The 22718-nt window shown below is 64.1% G+C and overlaps 1 protein-coding gene across 2 annotated transcripts; it reads right to left on the bottom strand.

The window, feature by feature from the left end:
* Positions 1–116: 116 nt before the first annotated feature.
* CPZ (carboxypeptidase Z) lies at positions 117–21574 on the bottom strand. Of its 2 annotated transcripts, XM_079154007.1 has the most exons (11): positions 21387–21574; positions 15459–15491; positions 14294–14668; positions 11961–12173; positions 10014–10210; positions 9487–9648; positions 8678–8836; positions 5472–5607; positions 3870–4009; positions 958–1057; positions 117–568 (listed from the first exon to the last, which is right to left on the bottom strand). In XM_079154007.1, the coding sequence occupies exons 1-11, from the start codon at positions 21475–21477 to the stop codon at positions 201–203; spliced, it is 1974 nt and encodes a 657-aa protein (XP_079010133.1). In that variant the 5' UTR covers positions 21478–21574; the 3' UTR covers positions 117–200. The 2 variants fall into 2 exon arrangements, with proteins under 2 accessions (XP_079010133.1, XP_079010134.1); XM_079154008.1 differs by lacking the exon at positions 15459–15491.
* Between the last annotated feature and the right edge of the window lie 1144 nt (positions 21575–22718).

The following is a 22718-nucleotide window of genomic DNA, read 5'->3' as shown; positions in this document are numbered from 1 at the left end:
GCATGCCCACCCTCAGCAGGGCCCGGTCCCTCCCTCCCTGGACGGGCCGCCTGCAAGCCTTTCCTGTGGTAGGTGGTGAACACGACCCTTTAATGAAGCCGCGGCGGCTATGTGCCACGTCTGTGCCAGGTAAAATCAAGAGCCAGGCCCAGGGCACCGAGGGGCTGGTCTGGGTGCCGAGGGCAGGTGCGATGGGTGCCCTAGTACTTGAGCAGCCAGCGCGGCCGGTGCGGGCTCAGGGAGGTGAAGTAGGACCACCACCAGGGCTTGCTGCCGCTGGCCGTGGGCTGCCTGCGGGCGCCGGGGGGCTCGAGTTCCAGCGGCAGCGGCTCGTCCTGCAGGCCGCCCCGGCCCAGCGGGTCCCGAGAGGCGGGTGCCGTTCTCTGAAGCTCTCGGAGGAACTTCTTGGGTCCTGTCCCCAGAGGCTGGAGAATGAAGTCCACACGGCCAGCCCTCTTCATGCGGAGGGGGATGGTGACCCTCTTCATGACTTTGGAGTAGCCAGGGGCTTGGGCAATGACGATGTGGGAGCCCGGGGGCAGCAGTCGCCAGTAGTCACCGTCTGGGGCTTCAAAGAGAGCGAAAGCAACCACGGGCTGCGGACCAGCGTCAGGAGGCCGGGGCTGGCGCGGCCGGTCAGCGCAGGGCAGCGCGTGGACACACATCCACACTGTGCGTCTCCCGGGCACGTCCTCCCGCTTTCCGGTGGAGCTCCTATTTGACCTCAGAGCCCTGCCCTGTACTTCTCTGAAGACGTCACAGACCACCCCAGCTACGTCTGCCACACTCCGTGACCGTGTCAGCGAGCTGGACGGTCAACCAACGTGAGGCCCCTGAGGCCATCAGAGCCCACACTGGCCTGGGGTGGAGACAGCGCCCAGCCCCTGGGAACCAGCAGCCGCTGCAAGGCACCCGTGGGCAGACGCGGCCCCAGGTGGAGGCCAGGAGGATGCTCACCTGTGGTGATGTCGTGGCGGATGCCTTTGACCAAGATGCGGGCGTTCTTGACTGGCTTGCCAAATTTGTCCATCACCACACCTTTGATGCCCCGGTGCACCTGAGGAGCAGGAGGCCCGGAGATGGCGGTGCATGTTCCCGGGAAGCCCAGGCAGCCACCCGCCAGCCCGCCCGCCTGGCTCTGGGGTCTGGGGTCTCTGGGGAGCCGCCTGCTGGCCCTGCTCTGCCACCCTTGTGTGGTCATGCAGAGCTCACTCCTCCCTGGACTTCAGCTTCCTCCGCTGTGAATGGGGGTGACAGGCCAGCTGCCCTTCACCTGCCTGGCCCATGAATGACCCGCGGTCCTCCACCTCCTGGCCCCCACACGGAGAAGACCTTCCCTGCTGGCTTCCCGGCTGCCGCCAGGCCTCCCCAGCTGCACGGGCCTTCAGCTTCCCCAGGAACAGAGGCTCCTAAGGCTGCCTGGGCCCCAGCGCAGACACAGAGGGGGTCTTGGGCCCTGGGACAGCCCGGAGGACCCCAACTTGCTCCATGACGCTAGTGAGCGCCTTGGCACTTGGCGCTGCCTGGATGACCCCACCCGTGTTGCTGAGGATGGGACCTGGACTGCGGAGGACAGCCACAGAGCAGGGCAGCGCCTGGCCCTGGGCATGAACTGGCCCCCGTCCCGCCCTCTCCGAGAGGCCCACGGCTCTGGGGCTCTCAGCCTTGGGAGAACCAGGAGCCCCGTCTGCCTCAGTTTCTCAACTATACAATGGGGGTCAGTGAAGCAGAGGCGCCGGCAGGCTGCAGGCCCGCCTGGGACCGTGCCGTCCTGACAGCAGCTTGTGGGGACCCCAGCCCAGCGCCACCGCCCAATCTTCATACATGGGAAACGTGGGGCAGGGGCCACAGGGCGGCCCAGGCCGGGGCTCACACACTCCTGACCCTCTCAACTCTTGGTGGCCTCGCGGGGCCTAGGGAAGACCCAGATCCCCGTCCGAAGGCTCCGCGAGTCCCATCTGCCTAGGCTTTGGCCAAATCCAGTCTCTGGAGAAAACTCAGGGAAGGGCACGTGGCTCTTGATGAGCGTGTGGAGGGTCTCTGCCTCCTGGTCTGCTCCAGTGGGCTGTCCCTACTCCGCCCGCTAAGGCTTGGCCTACCACGTGCGCCAACTGGCCACAGCTGGCAGCCTAGTGGGCCTGGACAGGGTCAATCCCATGTGGGCTTGTTTAGGTGACTGGAAGTGGGACTTCAGGTCCTCAGGGGTGGGAGGTAGGGAAAAAGGGGATCATGGGAGAGGCCACCATGCCATGCAGCCTCTCTGAGGCTCACAGGGGGCCCCAAGTCCCCCACCAGGCTTTCGGGGTTCAGCCTACCTGCCAGGTCTCCCCTCTGCTCTGCGGCATTCCTTGGCTCTGCACCCCACAGTGCCCCCCAGGCCTCCACCCAGGCCTCCACCCACTGTCTTTGCCCCTCCCCTTCCAGACGCAGTTGCTCTCCTCCTCCAGGAAGCCCTCCCTGACCACTTGCTACACGGGGCCTCCTCACTGTCCCCCAGTCCCGGGCTTCTGGTCTCCAGGCCCTGGCCTCACTGAAATGTTTGTTCTGCCTCCCCGACCCCAGGGCAGAACAGGGCTGGGCACGCGGCCGCAGGAGCGGCCCCACCCCTAGTGCGCCAGGCTTTCTCTCCCACCCAGCCCTCTTCGGGCGACGCGGGCGTGGCGCACTCCAGGAGAAAGAAGCGCCGCCCTGCACCCCCAGGAGCAACGCAGACGCCCCCAGGCCTGCTCAGGATCACCAGGCAGACAGCCTCAATTGGCCATGACAGACTCGATCCTTATCAGAAGGCTGCGCCGGCCTTCCGGGGGGGTCGTCTCGAGAGCAGCAGAGCGCTGGCCCTCTGAGCCGCACGCGCCATTAAATCTTCATAGCCCGAGACTTCACGTGCAATATCCACCGAGAGATCCCAGCTGCTCTGAGGCTCCTTAAAACTCGTTTTCACCAGACAGACATCAAATGGAACCAGCACCCCAGGGCCCTTATCTCAGGAGAAGACAACCCTGGAGCAGCCAGTGTGGCCATCAGAAAGGCACCTGAGCAGGCGACGTGATTCGCTGTCATCTGGAGCTTGGCTTCTTCCTCCTGCCCTAGTGCTCCTGCCTAGTGCTCGCTCCCCTCTTACCTGGAGGAAGGTGTCTAGAAAGGAGAGGGCTTGTGGACAGAACAGGAGTTTGGGGACAGAGATCTAAGCCTGAGCTGCAGGCAGTTGCTGGGTCACACTGGACCCTCTGTCTCCTCCTCTGGATGTCTCCAGACCCTGGGGCCCCACAGCAGCGCCATGATTCTCCCAAGCCCCACCTATAAGTGGGTGGCCCCGCCTCCGCCATGCGCTATGGGCGCCAGCTGTGAAGCACCCTGTACTCCACCCTGGCGATCATCTCTCCCTGAGGGCCCACGTCTTATCGGGACACCTGGGACAACATGGGATCTGGGTGGTTCTGGCAAGTGCTTGAAGGACATCCGCCGAGTCCAGGACCCGCGTCGTCTTCCCTGAGGCCTCGTGAGTCCCCTAGAACCTGCAGTACCTCGTCCAGGCTGTGCTGGGCACGGCAGGGGCATTGGGCACCCAGTCCCCCAGGCAGTGTGGGGAAAGCCTTGGCTCTCTTGGTCCATCAGGGTCACCGCAGCTGTGCTCTCAGCTGTCCCCGCTCGCGGCCCACCTTCCTGTGTCCAGGTGGCCTTAGTCCTGACAGTGGCTGTGCCTCGGGCAGGCCTCCTCTGACCCAGCCTCCGACAATCCATGCCAGCTGGTGCTGCTCACGTGGGCCCCGCGGACACTCGGCCTTGCCCCTTCCCTGCAGCCCCAGCCCGAGGGCACGGGAGGTCTCACGCGTGCCCATCGTGAGCAATGGCCACCCTGCCCGGCTCACCATCTCCAGGAAGCTCAGCAGCGGCTCCTTGTTGTGCTGCCAGAGTCCGTAGAGGGCCTCCTCGGGGGGGAACTTCACGCAGCCCAGCTCCACCGTGATCTCAAAGCAGTTGCTGTGCAGGTAGTTGAAGTCGGACATGCCTGCGCGCAGGGCCACAGTCGTCAGGCTGGGAACGCAGGCACGCAGGGCGCGGGGGCTCAGCCCACCCTGCAGATGAGCAGCAGGGGCAGCGGGCACAGAAGGCATCCCAGGACCACAGAGCAGGACTTGGAGCCCAGGCAGGTTAGTGGCCACGCCCACTGGCGTCACACCTCCCTCCCCATCTGTGTGGATTGTCCAGGAGAAGCCAGCACCTGGGGCCGCACAGGCCACCCCGGCTGCTGGCCTGCCCCAGCCCAGGAGTCTGACAAGGACAATGCATCCATTTACCTGGACACTGCTCCAGCAGCAGCCCAGGGATGCTTAGCATCTCCACTTTCCAGGGGCAACATGGGCCTGGGAGGGTTGGACGTCCAGCCAACCCCACAACTGGCAGGCTGGGAGGACAGCGCTCTCGCTGTGCTCTGGGCTTGAGTCTCCAGGCCAAGAGAAGCCACTGCCCCCAGAGCAGGCCTGGGCGAATGGAAGGATGTCCACCCTGGCCAGGGGCAGCTGGGTGCCCCCTTCAAAAGCTCAAGGTCTCCTGGGACCCCATGGTGCAGCGCTGCTGTGACTGTCACTGTCCGGTTCCAGGCAGGGCCTTGCCACCCATCTGGGACCCATCTGGCCCTGCTACCTGCCCTGTCAGCTGCAGGAGGGGAGCCCAGTGGCCTCTGTCAGCCCCAGCCTGCCCTGCAGGTCCTTTGCAGACACCAGGAAGGCAGCCATGACTCAGGCTTGGGGCCTCTGCCAGGGGTCGGAAGGCCCACACACCTGGGTTCTGGGAGGAAGTGAAGCCGCCCAGCCCAGGGAGAAGAGGGCCTGGGCCACATGGACAGCGAGGGACAGGTCACCTGTACAGAGCTCCTTTGCAGGAGGATAGGGGTGGGGAGACCAGCTCACAGCCTGGGTCCCAGCTCCCACCTGTGGCCCCCAAACGAGGCAGTCTTTCCCTTGTCCATATTCAGAGCACACTACAAGTTTGGGGACCCCAGCTATGGGGACACTGTGGCCAGCCCTGTGGGTGCCCCACACTGTCCCTGTGGTCTTTCATCTAGGGCAGTACCAGTCAGCAAAAGTGCAGGCACCAGATAAAGCTCGTCCAGAGAAACGACCCAGTTCTTGCAGTTCACCCCGAGTCCCTAGTGCATGGACATCCCGCACTGGGGTGTATACTACTCCACAGTCTGCTGTCTCTGCAACGCCGGCTGCACCGGGCCCAGGGATCCTCCCTAACCCTGGGGCAATGCGTATGGTCAAGCGTGGCATCACGGGGTGGGCACAGGGGCACTTTTCACCACGTAAGCAACAGGAGCCGCCTCAGCAGGAGGCCAGCCTGGCTCCTCCCCTCCCACCACTTCTCAAAGGCCCCGGCCAAACTCCAGCCAGACTCCCCCCAACGGCCCACCCAGACCGCCCGGAGAGCTCCCGGCCTCTGGGGCTCCGCCCCCCCAGCAGTCGCACCTCCCGTGAAGCTGTACCAGTCGGCCCCGTTGATGATGCTGCCCCGCTTCAGGAAGTTGCCCCCACACCTGTCCTCCGACCTGTCCATCATCATTGGGTGGACATCGGCATAGGCTCTGGCCAGCAGCTTGAACATCTGGAAAGGAGAGAGAAGAGTTCTCCACACGGCCAGGCTGGGTGGGGTCTCTGCAGGGTGTCCCAGCATAGGTGGGGCAGTCGGCGAGGACAGGCCCAGGGCACAGGCAGGAGAGGGACGGTATCTGGTGGAGGGCATGGCCCAAGCCCAGGCCCGGGAGGGTCACCGGCAGCCTCTGGGCAGGTTGCTGGGTCTGTGGATGGAGCCCAGGCACACCTGCTCGACACCTGCTTTCTGTGGGGAGGGGCACACTGTAGAGCCAGTGGGGCCCCGGGGTCAGCCTGGCACTGACAAAGCTCTCGCAGCCGGGCAGGGGTGGCGGGTGGAGGCGGGGGCGGTGGGGGCAGTACAGAGAAGAAGCTAGCCTTCACATCAGAGCAAGCTTGGTGGGGAAGGGTCGTTGTCCCCACCCCAGGCTGACCAGGACCCTCCCTGGCCACCGCCAGCTGGCCGAAGCCACGCGGTTGGAACACTGGACTCTGCCTGTGGCACCTCCCTCCCAGCATGTGTGGCCTGGACACCTCCCGGCCCAGAGCGTCCCAGACGGGCCCCTCCTCTGAGGCAGTCCAGGTCCTCCCCTGGGGCGGGGTCTCTGTCATCCGTCAGTCCTTGGCTGGGCATGGGGCCGGGCCCAGTGAGAGGCCCTCCAAGTGTGGGCCAGATGGATGAAGGGACGCCCCTGCACTGGACACTTCTGTCCTGGGAGGGGGCTACTCTATCAGAAAGGAGGACACCAGGAGGGTGGGTGGGTGCAGGTCCAAGTGAGGCTTCTCCCTGGTGGGGCCCTGAACCCAGGACCCCCACAGGGGATGCTGTGTGATCCCAACCTGTGCTCATAGATATAAGCCAGGCACCCCAAATCCGCCCCCTTCTGTCTTTTGGCCCCGAGGTTAGCAGGCCAGGGACTGTTGCCACCGGCAGCCCCCAGCAACTGTGGGCAGGTGGCCACCACCTGAGGGCATCTGCCTTGTCCTGCAGGGAGGGTGTGTCAGGGAGAGATGCCCTGGGAGCTGCAGAGTCCCCTGCCACCCACGAAGCAGACACGGGCCTGGGGGGCTGGCAGCTGGGCTCTCTGCTCCCCCGGCACTCCCCAGGCCTCTGCCCTCGCCATCCCTGCGCTGGTGCTAACCCTGTCCCCAGCCCCAGGCAGGGCTTGGAACAGGGGCTCTGTCTGGAGGCCGAAGGGGACAGCAGGGCACAGCCAGACGGGACTGCAGGTAGAGGAGGGCAGGTGCTTCCTGGAGAGGGTGACGTGGACCGGCACGGGACCTGGCGTGGTCCAAGGCCATGGAGAAGCCTTGCTGCTGGGCCTGGGTGAGCTGCTGCCCATCTCCGTGGCTCCGCCGCAGGGAAGGTGGAGGTGGGGGGTGCCGCCCAAGGGACTTCGCGGCTGCCCGTCCAGAGGCGTTATGGAAGTCCTGGGAAAGCCCACCTCCGGACCCCTGTCCGGCCCCTCTTCACGCTCCCCACCCACCCCTGGGATGCTGGTTTCCACAGAGACCGCGCAGGCTGCAGGGCTGAGCCATCGATCCGTGATCAATGGCTGGTGGGACAGCTTCATTTCTCCTGGCTCTGGCGGGACTCATTGCGGTGAGCCTCACCTGAGGGACAGCTCTACCCTCTGAGGCCGCGGAGCTGAGCCCACGTGGAGGGTTGCCTGCTGCCCCTGCTCTCTGAGGGCACCAGAGCCCAGGCAAGGCCAGCCCTGGAGGCCACCCAGCCCCCGGGGGCACTTCCTGAGGCCTGAGCCCAGAGACCAGCACCCGCTTGCCCTTGGTTTGTGCGGATGTCAATCAATGAAGTGGGGAGCGAGGGAGGGCGTGGGGCTGGAGGGGGCGGACCGATGACCCGCAAGCTCGGACACTGCCCTCGGCTCCCTCTGCTCACAGGTGGGCTGGGTGCTCATCCTGTCCCCTGCTGCAGGTGGCCCTGATCCCTGGCTCTGCACATGCTGCCTCCCGTGCCTCCAGTGTCCCTGGCTGTCCCTCATCTGGAAATCTCCAGCCCATTCTCAGGCCCCACTGAGGAGCCCCTCCTGTGGAAGCCCCTGAGCCCAGGCCAGGTTGGGGGTTCAGCACACGCACACGGGCTCGGGGTCCCCGTGACACACACCTGCCCCCCTGCACCCTGGGCGTCCCTCTGCTCCTGTCTACTGTCTGTCCTCTCTCATTTCTGCCTCCATCTGCCCCCACAGAGCTGCGTGGCAGCAGGGACAGGGGTGGAGGGCAGCTGGACCCACCCAGGGTCTGCATGAGCCAAGGCCTGTGCCCTGGGGCTCTCAGTGCCCAGAGGAGGGGCACCACATGGTTACCCTGGCCTCGCCACACGGGATGCAGGGGCTGCCCACCAGGAGGGCCTGCATGGTGCCCTCCGCAGGGAGCTGGGGCCTGGCTCCCTGGACAGGGCCCTGCCTCCCCTAAATACCGCCTGGACTGGCCCTGTAATTAACCCTAGAGGTCAGGTGTGCCTGGGCCACAGCTGGGGCAGGGCCAGCCTTCCAGCTGTCCGTTGTGTGGATGGGGCAGGTGGAGGGCTGAGGGGTCAGCAGGGGCCGCAGGTGTCTAAGCTCTGTGCACTGGGCTGAGGGCTGCAGCCGTCTCAATCACCACCCCGTGCCCAGACTCAGTTCCCTCATCCATGCAGCAGGAAGGAACAACTCCCACGCCCTTCCCCGATCAGCAAGAGCCTCGGTGCTGCGCACGAGCGCCCACGGGAATGGCAGGGTCAGAACTGCTGCCCACTCCTTTGTATCCGCTGACGAACCTGAGCCCAACGCTTGATGAACTCACAGGGCCCCAGGCAAGGGGAGGGCAGCCAAGGACCCGGGTGGGGCTGCCGTGCACGCTGCAGCACTGCCCTCTGCTGGCCGTGTCCGGACTCGCACCCTCCCCTGGGCGAGCGGGAAACACTGGTGGCCACTGGACGTGGCCCCAGGAGCGGGGGACTGCTTCCTGCTGGGCGGGGGTTTCCCGGAGAAGGGGGCTCTGGGCACAGAGGCTCCTGAGGGCCCCACTGAGCTCAGGGCAGGTGGGCACTAGCGGCCGCCCCTGCCCGGGGTGCCTCAGCTCACCTTCTCGTCGGGCGTGGGCGAGAACATCTTCTCCTCCAGAGGGTGCTTGGAGAAGTCGAAGGGGTAGGACACCACCAGGTCCCCGCCGTGCAGGCTGGCCGAGAGCACGAAGGGAGCCGTCCGCATCCACTTCATGATGGCCTTCGTCTCAGGGGCCACCTGCCGGGGGACGCGCCCTTCAGGGCTGGGCACCCACACCTTCCCGGGCCCCGGCACCCAGCCTGCCCAGGGCTGGCCTTTCCTGTTCCGTCCAGCCTCCGGCAGGCTCAGGCAGGCCCCTGCCTGGAGCACGCACCTGCCCCAGGGGAGGCCTCCGGGCAGCCCAGGGCCTCGGCAGGGCCAGACGCCTCCTGGGGCCTCTGCAGCTCTTAACTGCACTTTGTCCCTGAGCTGAGTAGGTGTTGGCTGCTGTGTCCCTGCCCACAGGACAGCCAGCCCTCGAGGAAATGCCCAACCCCACTCAGCCTTGAGCACCTAGGAACTCAAACAAGCCTGACAAAGAGCACGTGAGAGGGCACTGGCAAAGGTGCCCGCTGCACCGCCCGGGCTGGCCAGGGCAGCTTCAGCCAGGTGCAGGTCTGTGGGGGCCGCTGGGACCAGGTGCTTCCAACACATTCTTCCCTGATTCCCCCAAACCAGGGAGGCACTCTCCCCATTGCACTGGTGGACACTGAGGCTCGGGGGCCAAGGTGCTCTTGCCCCAAGGGAAGGACATTCCACGAGTCCCGGAGTAACCCGGGACCCAGCAGAGGCCTCGGCCCCAGGCTGGACTAGAGCCCCGGGCAGGCAGGGGCAACAGCGGCTCCTACCTTACCCCACCAGTAGTGCTCCGGGATGGGGATGTGGTCACTGCGCGCGCCGCGCACTGAGGCCAGCCGGTAGTACTCGGACGTCAGGTCGGGGAAGTTGCGATTGAGGTCCAGGTTCTGTGCATTCTGCCTCCCGCTTGTCCATCCATTGTAGCCAGCACCCTGAGAACACCGGACAGCCCCAGGGAGGGTCAGCACAGCCCAGGTCCAGCGCAGGTGGATGCCCCACAGGCCTCCACCTGTGGCCAGAAGGAGGCCAGAGCCAGAAGCCGCGGCTTCCTCCGCTCTCAGCCACGGGCTGGGCAACGTGGTCAGCCACGCCACCCTGACCTCCTCCACCACCACAGTCTTCTCTGCCAAAGGATCTCCTTCCCGGCCACCATAGAAACACACGTGCCTGCCCAGCCCCCAAAGCAGAGACACCTCCTGCCGAGCCCTCGTCACCTGGAACGGCAGGCACAAGCAGGCCCTCTGCAGCAACCAGGCACCCAGGCCGCGTCCCGGGCAGCAGCGACAGGAGCACTCACCTCGGCCGCGGCCACCTCGTAGCCGTCGGGGTTCATGGAGGGCAGCAGGTGGATGCGCGTGGTGTTGAGCAGGCGCTGGATGCGGGGATTGCCCAGCAGGTACTCGGAGCACAGGTACTGTGCCAGGTAAATGAGCATCTCCCGCCCGGCCACCTCGTTGCCGTGGATGTTGCCAATCAGCTTCACCTCGGGCTCCACTGCAGGCAGAGGTGCCAACTTGGGGCATCATCTCAAACCCTTGGGGACCCCACTCAGCAAGGGCAACCAGATGTGCCTGGGCCAACCCATACTTGTTTTGACCCAAGAACCTCTGCACAATGAGGGTCCCTGGAGGCCAACACCCACTGAGCTGATTTCTTATGTCCAGCCATAATTCTTAGCGTGACAAACCAAAGACACTGCTAATGTGATGGGTGTCATCCATTCCTGTCACCCATTGAGAGCCACTTTCCACATTTGCACAAGTCAAGCACATAGGTGCTTAGCTGGGAAGCCAGTTGGCCCTGGGAGGGATGGGGAGAGGGTTGTGTGGAGGGCTGGGTGTGTGGATGGGCAGATGGCTGGGTGGATGGAGGGATGGATGAATAGACGGAAGGAAGGATGGATGGATAGAAGGAAGGACGGAAGGAAGGATGGATGGATGGAAGGATGAAAAGATGGAAGGAAGGAAGGATGGATGGACAGAAGAAAGGATGGAAGGAAGGATGGGTGGATAGAAGGATGGATGGTTGGATCATGGGAAGAGGAGTCTAACAGGCCTGGCGGCTTCATTGGCAGCACGACGGTGGGAAGTTGCCAGTCCTCTGGGAGCCTCACTTTGCTCACCTGGAAGAGGTGTCTCTTCCCAGCACTATGTGCCCAGTCCTTCAGCTTTGAAGGGAACACTTATGTCCCTGAACTCCAGAGCCCAGAGTATAATGGCCAGGGTTCTTGCATGCCAGTCACCTCCCTTGGCCCCCTGCAGGGGTGGGAGCAGGGCAGGTCTTGGAGATGAGAGCAGCCAGATGACCTCGCCCTGGTGGGAGATAGGGCTTTGGGCTCCTGCTGGCCACACGTCTAGGCCAACAGGATGAAGAGAAAGGCCCTGACTCCATTTGCTCGATAGCTTGTGAAGCCCAAGGGCTGAATGGGGTTGGTTCTGACCAATGTGGCTTGGGGACAAGGATGGGCACAGACCTGGACTCAATGACCCCCTGGGTGTGCTCAGTGTCAGAGCGGGGGCACCACAGGGTTGCCCTGGCCTCACCACATGGGAGCAGGGGCTGTCCAGCCAGGAGGCTGAACCTCGGCCAGGACAGCCGAGGTTTCTGCATGAAACCAGCCGGCAAGGTGGCACTCTCATGCTGTCCTCTGCTGGCCCCGCACAGCAGAGCCGGGCACACGTGCATGTACGTGCACAGGGGTGTCCAAGAGGAAAAGCCGCACCTCTACTGCCCTGCTGGAGGCACGCTCCCTGGGCAGTGTGACCAGGCAGAGCCTGGATAGTGGCCAGGACGCAGGGCTGCACAGACCTAGCTGGGGCCTGGTGCTCAGGGCAAGGCTGGGGCAATGAGGACACGGGGTGCCCACCCACAGGTGAGGCTGAGTTCTGCAGCCACCACGCTGCCCCCCAGGCCCACAGCTCCTGGGGACCTGCCCTCGCTCCAGCTCCTGGAGGACGGGCCTCCACCTCCCCAAGCCTCCAGGGCTGCCTGTTGTAAATTCTGCTTCGTCCCCCATCCTTCCCTTCTAGGCTGGGTCCCTGTCATGAACTAGCCTCAGGTCCCATCCCCCAAATGCTCAAGTGAAATGGACACTCAGGAGATTACCTCTGGACGTGACCATGCACCAGGCAGAGCCCCGAAGGCTTGTCCACACCCTGAACCCCAAATACCCCCTGAACCTGAGGGTGCACCCCGAGGCCCAGCAGCCCAGACCCCTTCCACAGTGCCCTCGCTGGGCACTTACTTAGCTCATGCTGGCCAGGGCGGCCTGAGAACTCGATGACCAGCAGGTCCTTGCCGTCGAAGCTTCGCCCAATGCTGTACGTCTTGGCCACCTGGGCACAGCGAGTCGCTGTCCGCTTCAGCACCCGCACCATCTGGGCGTAGGAATGGTGGGCGAAGCGAATGAAGTTGGGCGGCAGGTCCGAGGGCAGGGCCTCCTCGGCCTCCAGGTCCCCTGGGGAAGAGGGAGCAGGGGGGCGCTGTCAGCCTGCCAGCGGCCGTTCTGCACCCCAGCCTCCCCTGCCGCTGCCCAAGGACGCGTCCTCCCCCAGCGCCCTCACTCCCCACCCCCACATACCGTGGCCACCTGGGGTGGGACCGGCACGCGCCCCTGGGGTGGTCCTGCCAAGCTGCTCGTGTCTGTGGTTAAGATCCTTGTGCTAAGACTAAGCAGCAGAACAGCAGAGGACAACGCCACAAGGTGTACGCAGCCGGCCGCAGTGTGCTCACCAGCCTGGGCACTGGGCTTGCGATGCAGCCAATGGCAGGGACTTGGGGCGACACACGGGTGTGCCTCCGCCCTGCACCCCACTGTCCACCGACACCCACTGCTCCGTGCGCCGGCCCACTGGGCACGCTGCTGCTCTCCCTGGTCAGCGCCCGCGGAGTTAGCGGGCGCAGCTCTGGAGGCTCCTTCCGGCCCATGGCCCTGCCGCGCCCGCTCCCAGCTGTCAGCCACCAGCACCTCCCCCAGGAGGGACAGGGAGCACCTGGGCAGATGCAAGCAGGACCCTCACCCGCTGGCTTTCCCAGTCAGTCACGGGAGCAGAAGCCACGGGACGTGGGACGCGGGACACTGCTCAGTCCCAGGTGACCCGGCCCAGCAAAGCACGGGCAGCTGCCTGCAGGCCTCCTGGGGCCACAAGGAGCTACCACGTTTCCCTGAGTGGCTCTCTGGCCTGTGGTTTTCTTTCTGCTCAAAATGGTTGGTGAAGGGGAGGAGGGCAGATGGAACCAGCAATTTAGTGGTGGAGCTGCCCAAAATTATCTCTCTGAGCCTACTCCTTGGGCTTTCCCAGGGAGTGGCTTGGCCTGCCGTGGAGACGTCTGGATTCTTTCCCCAAAGCCTGGGCCTTACTGGCTGCTCCACCGCCCTTCGAGCAGACAGCTCCCCTCCACCAGCATGCTCCCTGGGCCAACGGCTGCACACTGAAGCCCGGTCAGCCCTCCTCGGGGAGCTCCAGGCTCAGAGCACCAGGATCGGCCCTGAGCCCTGCACGCCCACTGACGCATTACCAGGCACATGTCTGTGTCCCCTCCCCAGCCGTCCACCATGTACCTGAGTGGAGCCCTGTGCACAGCAGGAACTCAACATCTGTGAGGAATGGACAGATCAGTCCATTCACCAGTGACTGGCCAGCGTCACCCCAGCAGAAGACCTTGGGCCTCTGGCCTCCCATCAAGCCACATCCACAGTGGTTACAGCGGTGGACAGCACAGGAGATGGCACCCCTCCCACAGGAGGCCCCACCAGCCAGGGTGGCCACAGGCAGCTGATCTCGGAATCCTCTCCTCTTACCATGAGGAGCACGTAGACTTGGGGTGAAAGGCAGGGCCTGTGGCCTCACAGCATCCCAGCCATGCAGCCTCTGGGACCCCAAAGGCGCAGCTCACTGTCCCCAGAGCAGCCCATCCCTCGCCTCCAGCTGGTTCGCAGGAGACAAGGCCTGTCTCTCTGCAGTCCCCACTGCCCCCTGGAACCCCCAGGGCACCCAGGTCCTGCCGCAAGGGCTTCTCTCCAGGACGAAATTCCGTGTGTGGCTTCTAGGCCCAGCAATGGCAGGATTGCCAGTGGTCTCCCGGAGAAGCCGCTGCTGGAAAAGCCACTGCCACAGCAGCCCAGGTAAACGGCCAGTGCACTGCAGCTTTCCAGGGGAACCCGCAGCCAAGGACTCTGTCCCCTGGGCCACCATGCACATGTCCCATCTGCTTCCTGAGTGTGGCCGCCTCCACTGGGAGGCTCCCTGTCCGCCTCACTGCAGCAGCCGCCCGCCCCGTCACTAAGCCCCGTCACTAAGCCCCCTTCTCTCCAAGCCTCCATGGGCTGGGGTCACGACGAGGCTGGAAACTTTTGCTGGGGGCTCCTCCTGGTACTGAGAACGTCCCTGTGCCGCCCCCGTGGTGCCCGTCTGGGAACAGGGACACTGCAGGGAGCTGGCTCTTCCTCTGCCTCTTGCCTGCCACCCCAGAACACAGTGCCACTGTGCCTTTCCTGATGGACCCCTGGAGCCCGCCGCCACATCACGATTCCCAGAGCTGCACAGAGCCCAGAGGACCCCACGGGCCTCCCCTCACCCCGAAGCTTCTCCAGAGGGTCGTGGCAGCCTTCCTCCTCCCGGGCGAAGTAGCGGGCGCAGTCCAGAAAGTAGGGCCAGGCCATGTCGATGGCGTCGAAGGCCGGCTGACAGGCCTCCCGCAGGCCCTCGCAGACGTGCCGGCAGGGTCTGCGCACACGGCCGCCCTCGCAGCGGGGGGCCAGCACGGCACAGCCCAGCAGCCGCAGGTCCGGGTTGCACTGGCCCTCCAGGAGGTGGTGCAGGACGCTCAGCAGGATGTACTCGGAGCTGGACTCCACCGCCTCCCGCGACCGCTGCTCCAGGAGGGTGGGAAAGGCCGTCTGGCTGTAGGCAGCGTCCGCACAGGAACTGAGCTGCAGGTCCACGCAGGCGGCTGGGGGAGCAGGGCCAGCATGTCACACGAGGACCCCAGCCCAAGGGCTCCACCCGGGGCCGGGGCCTGCAGGGGTGGGGCAGCCGTCGGGCGCCAGGCAGAGGTTTTGCCTCTCCCGTGTGGAAGATTAGAAAGGACAGGCCATTTCTGTTCAGCTTTTCTCTGCTCAAAACTGTGCAGAGAAAAGTGTGCACTTTGACTTTCGAGCTGGGAACTGTTTTCCTAGTTCTTTAGAAGTCTGGTCTCTCCATGTAGAATGTACCAGACTCTGAAGCACAGTCCTGAGCACTTGGACACTGTCCCAACCTCATTCCTCGAGACGGCCCTGACCCACCCTGTTTCTCAAGAGGCAGCTGGGACCCTGGGGCCCACCCAAGCCCACAGGCTCAGCAGAGCTGGGAGCCCAGAACTGCACTGGGTGGCGGGGGGAGGGTAGCTCAGAGGTAGAGCATGTGCCCCCCCCCCCAAAGAAAAGAAAGCCTGTGCACTTCAAGGCCTGCCTCAGCCCTCTGGACGGGCCACAGTGGGGACCAAGAGCCAGCAGCTGGCGGAGGGAGCAGACGTCTGCAGAGCGCAGACGGAGTTGGATGGACGAGGTCACAGGCTTGGGCAGGTGGCCCCGGGCTTCCTGAGCTCCCTCAGCCACTGGGCAGGGGCTCGGATCTGACTAGCGACACTGTTATCTTCTACCCACTTTGGGAACCGTGGGCTCAGCTCTCTAAAGGTTCTGGAGGCATGCGGGGCAGCAGCATTCCTATACACCAAAATGAGGGGCGTCCAGGCACCGTACCGCTGTCTGCCACCGTCGGCCTGCGGCATTCACCTGCGGAGAGAGGGCGTCGTTAGCGTCCTGCTCCACCACCCTGCGCATCCTGTTAAGCAGCCACTGGACCCGGTTCTGACCATAGCCCACCTTCGCCCAGTGCTTACTGGGGACCCAGACCTGCTGTCCACCCCAGCTTCATCTCAGTCCGTACCACAGCCCAAGGACAGCAGGCGCCCTGCTATCCAGGTGAGGAGACTGAGTCTGAGAAGTCTTGAGACCTACCTAAGTAAGATCCCTAGTGGCACGGTAGGTCCCAGGGCAGCCTCCGGCCCCACAGCCCGGGACTGGCCAGCAGTATGCAGGTGACACTGTTATCCAGGCTAAGCAGCCTGACCTAAAAATGCCCACCGTGGCCAGCATCAGCTCCCCAAGGTGCCACCCAGAGCACTGGGTCTTTTACAATCAGCCCCAAGGGCTTGTGACCCCATGTTACTAAAAGTCCTTTCCAGAAGGACATCCAAGCACAGGCTCCCTGTCCCCAGAATGGCACAGGAGCCTGGGATCTCACGCATGCATGAGTTGGGGCCCATTCCCAGAAAAAAGGGCCAACACACGTTGTCCTTGGAACTGTGGGGCTTCAAGGCCTCCTCAAGCCAAGTCATGAGGACCCAGCAGCAAGACTCTGGCAAGGCCAGATGAAACTCATGCCAACCAATGTCACCTGCTAAGGCCCCTGTGCAAGCGGGGCCGGGTGCTCTGAGCCTGAGGGAGAAGGGACTCTGAGGAGGGAGCTCGGGGTCAGACCGCAGTTGAGCTGGCCCTGGCACCTGGCCCGGAAAGGAAGGGCAGCTTAGTGGGAGAACAGGCAGCCCCACGAGGAGAGGGTACCAAGCAGGTGTGGGCATGGGGCATGGGCAGGGAGCCCAGGAGCCACGAGGAGACTGGGACCAGTGGGATCTGGATGCCAGCCAGGCCTGACCGTGAGGCTGGCGAGGGTGCAGCCACTTCCCGCTGTCTCAGACCTGGGGGGCGAGAGCTCAGAGGAGCTCCATGCTCCAGCGCCCATGTGGCCCCAGCGGGGGATGCCCACGGGTTTCTGGGCTTGCCCGCTGCAGGAACCTCCAGTCCCAGTGGACAGGCCACCACGGTCCCCATGATCCCCACACACACCAGCTCTCCAAGCCCTCACGGGATGGCAGCATCTGGGACAGGACACCTCTCCCAGGCCACACAGACACGGCCACTTCCACCCTCACTACTGACCAGAGGGCACACTGGCGTGTCCACAGGGGGACCTGGGCCCTCAGGAAGACGCCTGTGACTCACAGTCCCTCCTCATCCTCTCCTGCAGGAGAGAAACTGAGCCATGAGGGCAGGCAGGGCCGGGCAGGCATCCAGCCCGAATGTGGGCGTCTCGGGGTCCACCCTCCCGCACAGCAGGTAGCCTGGCAAGCCCCTCTCTGCTGCTTCCCCAACCGAGGGGGCTCTTCCATCCACTTGCAGGCACACTGTGAAGACACCCCGTGCCCAGTCCAGGGCCAGCCTGGAAGACGCTCCGTGCTTGATTGCTCCTGTCCTGTTACTATGCACCAGCCTTAATAGTGGCCAGAGGCACCCAGGGGTCCTAACTGGCTGGCATCCTGGGGAAGACAGCAGCAAAAGTGTCTGGAAACAGCACAGCTGGGCGCACGCTGGCAGAGGGCTGCAGGGTGCCCCCTCCCATGCCCTGGGTGCCCTGCCTCACACACTGATGGGTAAAAGAAGTTTCTGTCTACAAGCACAAAAGCAGGCGATGGGGCTGGAGACCACCTGGTCAGCCACCCGCAGGGCACAGCCCCACCCTGCTCTCCTCACACAGGCAGGGCCTCTCCGGGTATCATGGCTTCACACCATCACACCACTGCACAGTGACAGAGGCATGGCAGGGCAGACCACCAGTGCATGGAACAGCCAACTACTTGGGACATCGCAGCATCCTCCTGTCAGCGCAGCTGAAGACAGCCAGTGATGTTGGAGAAGAAATGGAAGGGTCACAGCCAGGCAGCGATCCACGTCAGCATCCTCCAGGGCGGGGTGTGAGCATCGCACTGTGCAGGGCCAGGTGTGAGCAGGGCCGGGTGTGAGCAGGGCCGGTGTGAGCATCACACTATGCAGGGCCAGGTGTGAGCAGGGCCGGGTGTGAGCATCACACTGTGTAGAGCCAGGTGTGAGCAGGGCTGGGTATGAGCATTCATCTCATGCAGGGCCAGGTGTGAGCAGGGCTGGGTGTGAGCGTTCATCTCATGCAGGGCCAGGTGTGAGCAGGGCTGGGTGTGAGCAGGCCTAAGTGTGAGCAGGGTCAGGTGTGAGCATCCATCCTGTGTGGCCAGGTGTGAGCAGGGCTGGGTGTGCGCAGGGCTGGGTGTGAGCGTCATCCTGTGCAAGGTCAAGTGTGAGCAGGCCTAAGTGTGAGCAGGGCCGGGTGTGAATATCCATCCCTGCAGGGCCCTGGAAGCAACTGCATCTGGCGCTACACTTTTTGGGTCTGTTCTGGTCCAGAACTCACTCTTGGCAGATTCACCATCACGTCCCATGCTGAGCTTGGACCAAGGCAGATGCTGGGTCAGCTCAAGACGAGGCTCACCAGATGGGCAACTGGGCCTCACGTGCCTGGCTTCCCCCTTGGCCCACACCCCCAGGTTCGGGTCAGGCACCTGCCTCACACTGACAACCAGCTGAGTGTGGGGATCTGGAGATTGACCCAGAGACTCCACAGATGGTCAGTGAGTGGAAGAACCAACTTGGCCTTGACCTGGGGCCTCTGCTGGCCTCAAAGGAACTCAAGGTGAGGACCCCAGGACCAAGCAGGCATCCACCCAACACCTGCTTCTCAAGGCCAAGTGCCTGCTTGGGGACTCGGACCACCCACAGGGATCAGATGAGAGGACGCGTCTGGTCTCCTATGCCTCAGGTCTCCCCAGGCTGGAGTTAAGAACACTGAGGCCTAGGGAGTAAGCCCCCTGCCTCGGTCTCCTCACTGTGCGTCAGGTAATGCTGCTGCCACACCAGAGCTGAGGTCCCACAAGGTGAGGGCCAGCAGTGCCTGGGCCCCGTGAGTGCTCAGCACAGCCGCTCCGGGGGCAGCGGGAGGAGGAGGAGGAGGGCCCACCCGCCACCATGACCCTCCCAGGCCATGTGGTCCTCCTGGGGCTCACAGGGCAGTAAGGGGCATCTGCCAGCTGACCACCAGCCACTTCCAGGGTGCCCAGCACATGAAGGCCAAGCAAGGCCCCGTGAACAGGGCATTCAGACATCAGACTCCAGCCTCACAGTCTGGAGGCCAAGAGTCAGAAGCCAAGCCGTGGGCGGGGAGGAGCCTTCCTGCCTCCTCCGGCTCCTGGGGGCTCCAGGGGTCACTAGGCCTAAGACCGTGTCACTCTAGTGTGAGCACATGACTCCTCTTCCCTGTTTGTGTCACTGTCCACATGCCCTCTGCTAGGGACACCCGTCAGGGACCCAGGGCTCCGTCAGAGCCAGGTGTCCTCTGCAATGACCTGTTTCCGACGGAGCTCACTTCCTTGGGACTGATACTGAGGGCTAGGACTTCTTTTGTGCAGGACACTCTTCAAGCCATAACAATGAGCAAGCCCCAGTGGGTGCTTCTCCAGCCCTGGAGTGGGATGAGATAGAGGGGCCCAGAGTAGCTATGCTACTTGCCCGAGACACACAGCCAGTTATAGGGTGATGCTGAGCCTCGCCCAACTGGCTTGGCCTCTCTGGGCCTCCAGTTTCCATCTACAAATCATGGATGGACCTGACGGCCTGGAGCTCACTCTGTCCAACTCAGCACCCACTTGCCTTCGGAGCCGCAGAACGCAGAAGCAGGAACACCCAGACAGCACTTTGCACCACACCCAGCCACCCCAGGCAGGCCCTGCACACGCGACCCTCAGCAGCCTTGGAAACTGAGGGTTGAAGGGCAGCCCCAGAAGGACCTGAACCTCACTGTCCAGCCTGGCCGCCAGAGCCGCACGTGGCTACCAAGGGCGTGAAAAGCAGCGAGTGAGAGGGAACCTGCTGGAAGGACGAGGCACACCCAGCGTGGGAACAAGAGGAGAAGACGCTTCGTTAGCGATTTCTATATTAATGACAAAATATTAGGAGGATCTTTTGGATGTGATAGATTAGAATTTTTGTTTTCAAAACTGATTTCATTTAGCGCCTCTTTCTCTCGGCTGCCAGAAAATGTGGCGTTCATTTGAGCGGGCATGGCGCTGCTGCTGGTGAGCCTCTTGGCCACGAGGGGGCAGCGTTTCCTCAACCCGGGATGGAGACTGAACTCCTTCCTCCCTGGCGACCTCCCTCTTCATGGGACAATAGGTGCCTCCTCCCAGTCAGGGCTTCCTCCAGCAGAGGACTCCAGGTCCTCCACAGGGAAGGCGACCAGGAGCCCAGGCTTACTTAGAACCCCCAGAGGCAAGAGTCAGGGTCAGGGCTGCCTCTGACAGCCACACTGCCCGGGCCCACCCACATCAGGCCACCATCCGTAAACTCCCACGCTCCTGTCAAGAGGGAGCCTGGAGGAGGAAGGAGGTCATAGACACCATCCCTGATCCGTGTCCTCAGCCCCAGAGGGACAGAGCTCACCCGCCCATCCTGCGGGAAAGGAAGGGGCGCAGGCACTGAGCCCAGACGGGGGTGGCCATTCTGCTCCTGGCAAGGCCAGGGAAGGCTTCCTGGAGGTGGGGGCAGTGTTCCCTGATGAACTGCGACCCGGGACCTTTTCTGAGCATGCAAGTTCTTGCAGCATCTCATAGGCATGCACGGTTCATCCGGACACTCGGCAGATGCTCAGCAAGTGGAAGAACCCACTTGGATTTAACCTGGGGCCTCTGCTGACCTCAGAGAATTCGAGATGAGGACCCCAGAAGCAAGTGGGCATCCACCCAACACCTGCCTCTCAAGGCCAAGTGCCTGCTGGGCACTGACCCCAGGGGTCAGATGAGAGGATCCGCCCTGGTCTCCCCAGGCTACACACACATTCACTGGAGAGCCACTTGGGCTTTCTGCAGCAAAGGGGAAGAGAGAGGTGGGGAGGAGGGCCAGAGGGCAGTCCTGGGCAGAGGGAGGGAGTGGGGAAGGGAGAGTGCCCGTGCTTGAAAGGGGCCTATTGTCCTGGTGACCCACCTGCCAGGTCCAGGCAAGCTCTCAGGTGTCCACAGACCCCAGCACTTCAGAGATCCCAAACCTGACACTCCCTCATATGGAGGCCCCTGGGGACCCAGCCCTGCAGGAGGAGACGGATGTCTGCCGCTGATAAGGACCCAGCAGAGGAGGACTGGATGCACCCTCCACCCGTCAATGGCCAGGGAAGTTGAGGACCAGGTCCTGGAGAGGAGGCGAGGGAGGACCTGAGCCCTGACTCCAGGCCCAGCCTTGAGGATCTTCCCAGGTGAGGTCACACACAGGCGTGCCTCCCAGGTCCCTGAGTCCTGCCCCAGATCCCTCTAGGAAGACCGCACCCCCAGCCCACTTCCGGAGACGTTGCAGTCCACATCACGCGGATCGGATCGGGAGGGAAGGATGAGAGCTAGCAGCCGCCAGAGCCCTCCCTGTTCCTGGAAGGACGCGGGACCTTGGACGGCCTCTTGCCCTGCGAAGTCCTGGCACCTGCTGGGTGGGACCCGCCTGCGGGGTGCCCCGCCAGCTCGCTGTGGCCCCTCCGCCAAGGGCCTGTGCCTGACCTGGCACGGTGTCCCTCCGCTGTCCCCAGCCCGCGGCAGGGGCGCCGGGTCCCAGCCTCCAGGTGCTGGGGGAGACCCGCGTCCCCTCTGGGCAGAGGTCCCTCTACTGGTCCGAAGTCACAGAGTCCGCTCTGGGACCTTATCGCTGGGCCGGCCGTGGTCTAGCGAGGGGCGCGGAGTGTTCCCGGGTCGGGCGCCGCGCTCTCCCGAGGGCGCGCGGGGGCCTTACCCGCGGGGTCGGAGGCCGGCTCGCAACCCGGGCGCGCGGCGGCGGCGGCCAGCAGGGCCAGCGCGGCCAGGAGCGGCGGCGGCGGCGGCATGGTGGGCGCGGGCGCAGCGCGAGGGCGCAGTGATGTGGCACTCGGGCCGCGGCCCGGCGCTGCGCTGCTCGCCCCCGCCCCGCCTCAGGGGGGCCCGAGCGCCGCAGGAGTCGGGTTACAGCGGGCAGCGAGGCTGGGCTGCGAGGAGGGCGCGGAGGAGGAGAGGCCGACGACCGCCCCGCCCGCCCCCTCCTCGGATCGCTGCCCCACCTCCCGCCCCGGGGGACGGTCTGACCAAATTCCCTGCTGAGGCTGCCCGCAAACCCTGAAGCCTGGACGCGCCGGTCTGGAGGCCGGTCCCGCACCCCAGCTAGCCACGAGCCTGACAAATGGCCCCAGCGAGGCGCCGGGTCAGACGAAGAGGGCAGAAGGGTCCCCACGGCCCCACCCCGCCCCCCTCAGGGCACATGTGGGTGCACCGGGAAGGTCTTTGAGGAGGAAACACTGAGGTGACAGGAGAGGAGGGGCGCCCCTCTGCGACTCCTTCCTCTCCAGCTGTCTTCAGAGCGGTCAGGCAGAAGTCCCTCCTCCAGATCCTGCTCTCCCACAGGGCAGAGAACTGGCTGCAAAATGTTGGAGGCTGGATCCTTTCTTTAAATGGTGGATGCCTGGCCAGGAGGTGGCCTGAGGGCCCTTCTGCCTACCCCTAACCTAGACCAGAAGCCAAAGCAAGGTCATGGTGGGGAGTGGGGAAGAGACTGCCAGGTTCCCTCGCAGCCCCTGGGTCTGCACCCAGGGAGCGGGAGTACTCTGCGGGAGTACTCTTCCCACGTTCCTTGCTCTCCTGTTCCATGCACTCACCACCTTGGAGCCACCCAGGCAGGAGAGTCCCAGGGGCTGGGAGCTGGAGACCCAGAAGCAAAGGTAGTCCTTAAGCTGTGGACTCGCCGGGCTGAAGCCCCTCCCTTCCGGGAGGAGATCTGTCCACGCATCTGGACAGACTGACCACCTGCTGGCCCCTTCTCACTGCCCCACTGCTGTGGTCCAGCTGGTGTGCCCAGTGAATGCACAGCTGAGCCCCGGGGCTGCGCTGCCCAGATGCCAAGGCCCACAGCCCTGCAGCGCTCCCTGCTGGGACACTGAGCCCACATGAACTTCAGGGGGCATGTGCCTTTACGTGCATCCTTGGACAACTGTCGTGGGCAGCTGGGAGGCCACAGTGCAGAGGTCAGTGCATGGATCCTGCAGTCAGATGCCACTCAGCTTTGGACAAGCCACTTAGCCCAGAGGCTGGGTGATGG

This window comes from Sciurus vulgaris (assembly GCF_902686455.1).
Source record: "Sciurus vulgaris genome assembly, chromosome: 9".
In the NCBI taxonomy this organism is placed as follows: Eukaryota; Metazoa; Chordata; class Mammalia; order Rodentia; family Sciuridae; genus Sciurus; species Sciurus vulgaris.
This window is presented reverse-complemented; position numbering and strand designations above follow the sequence as displayed.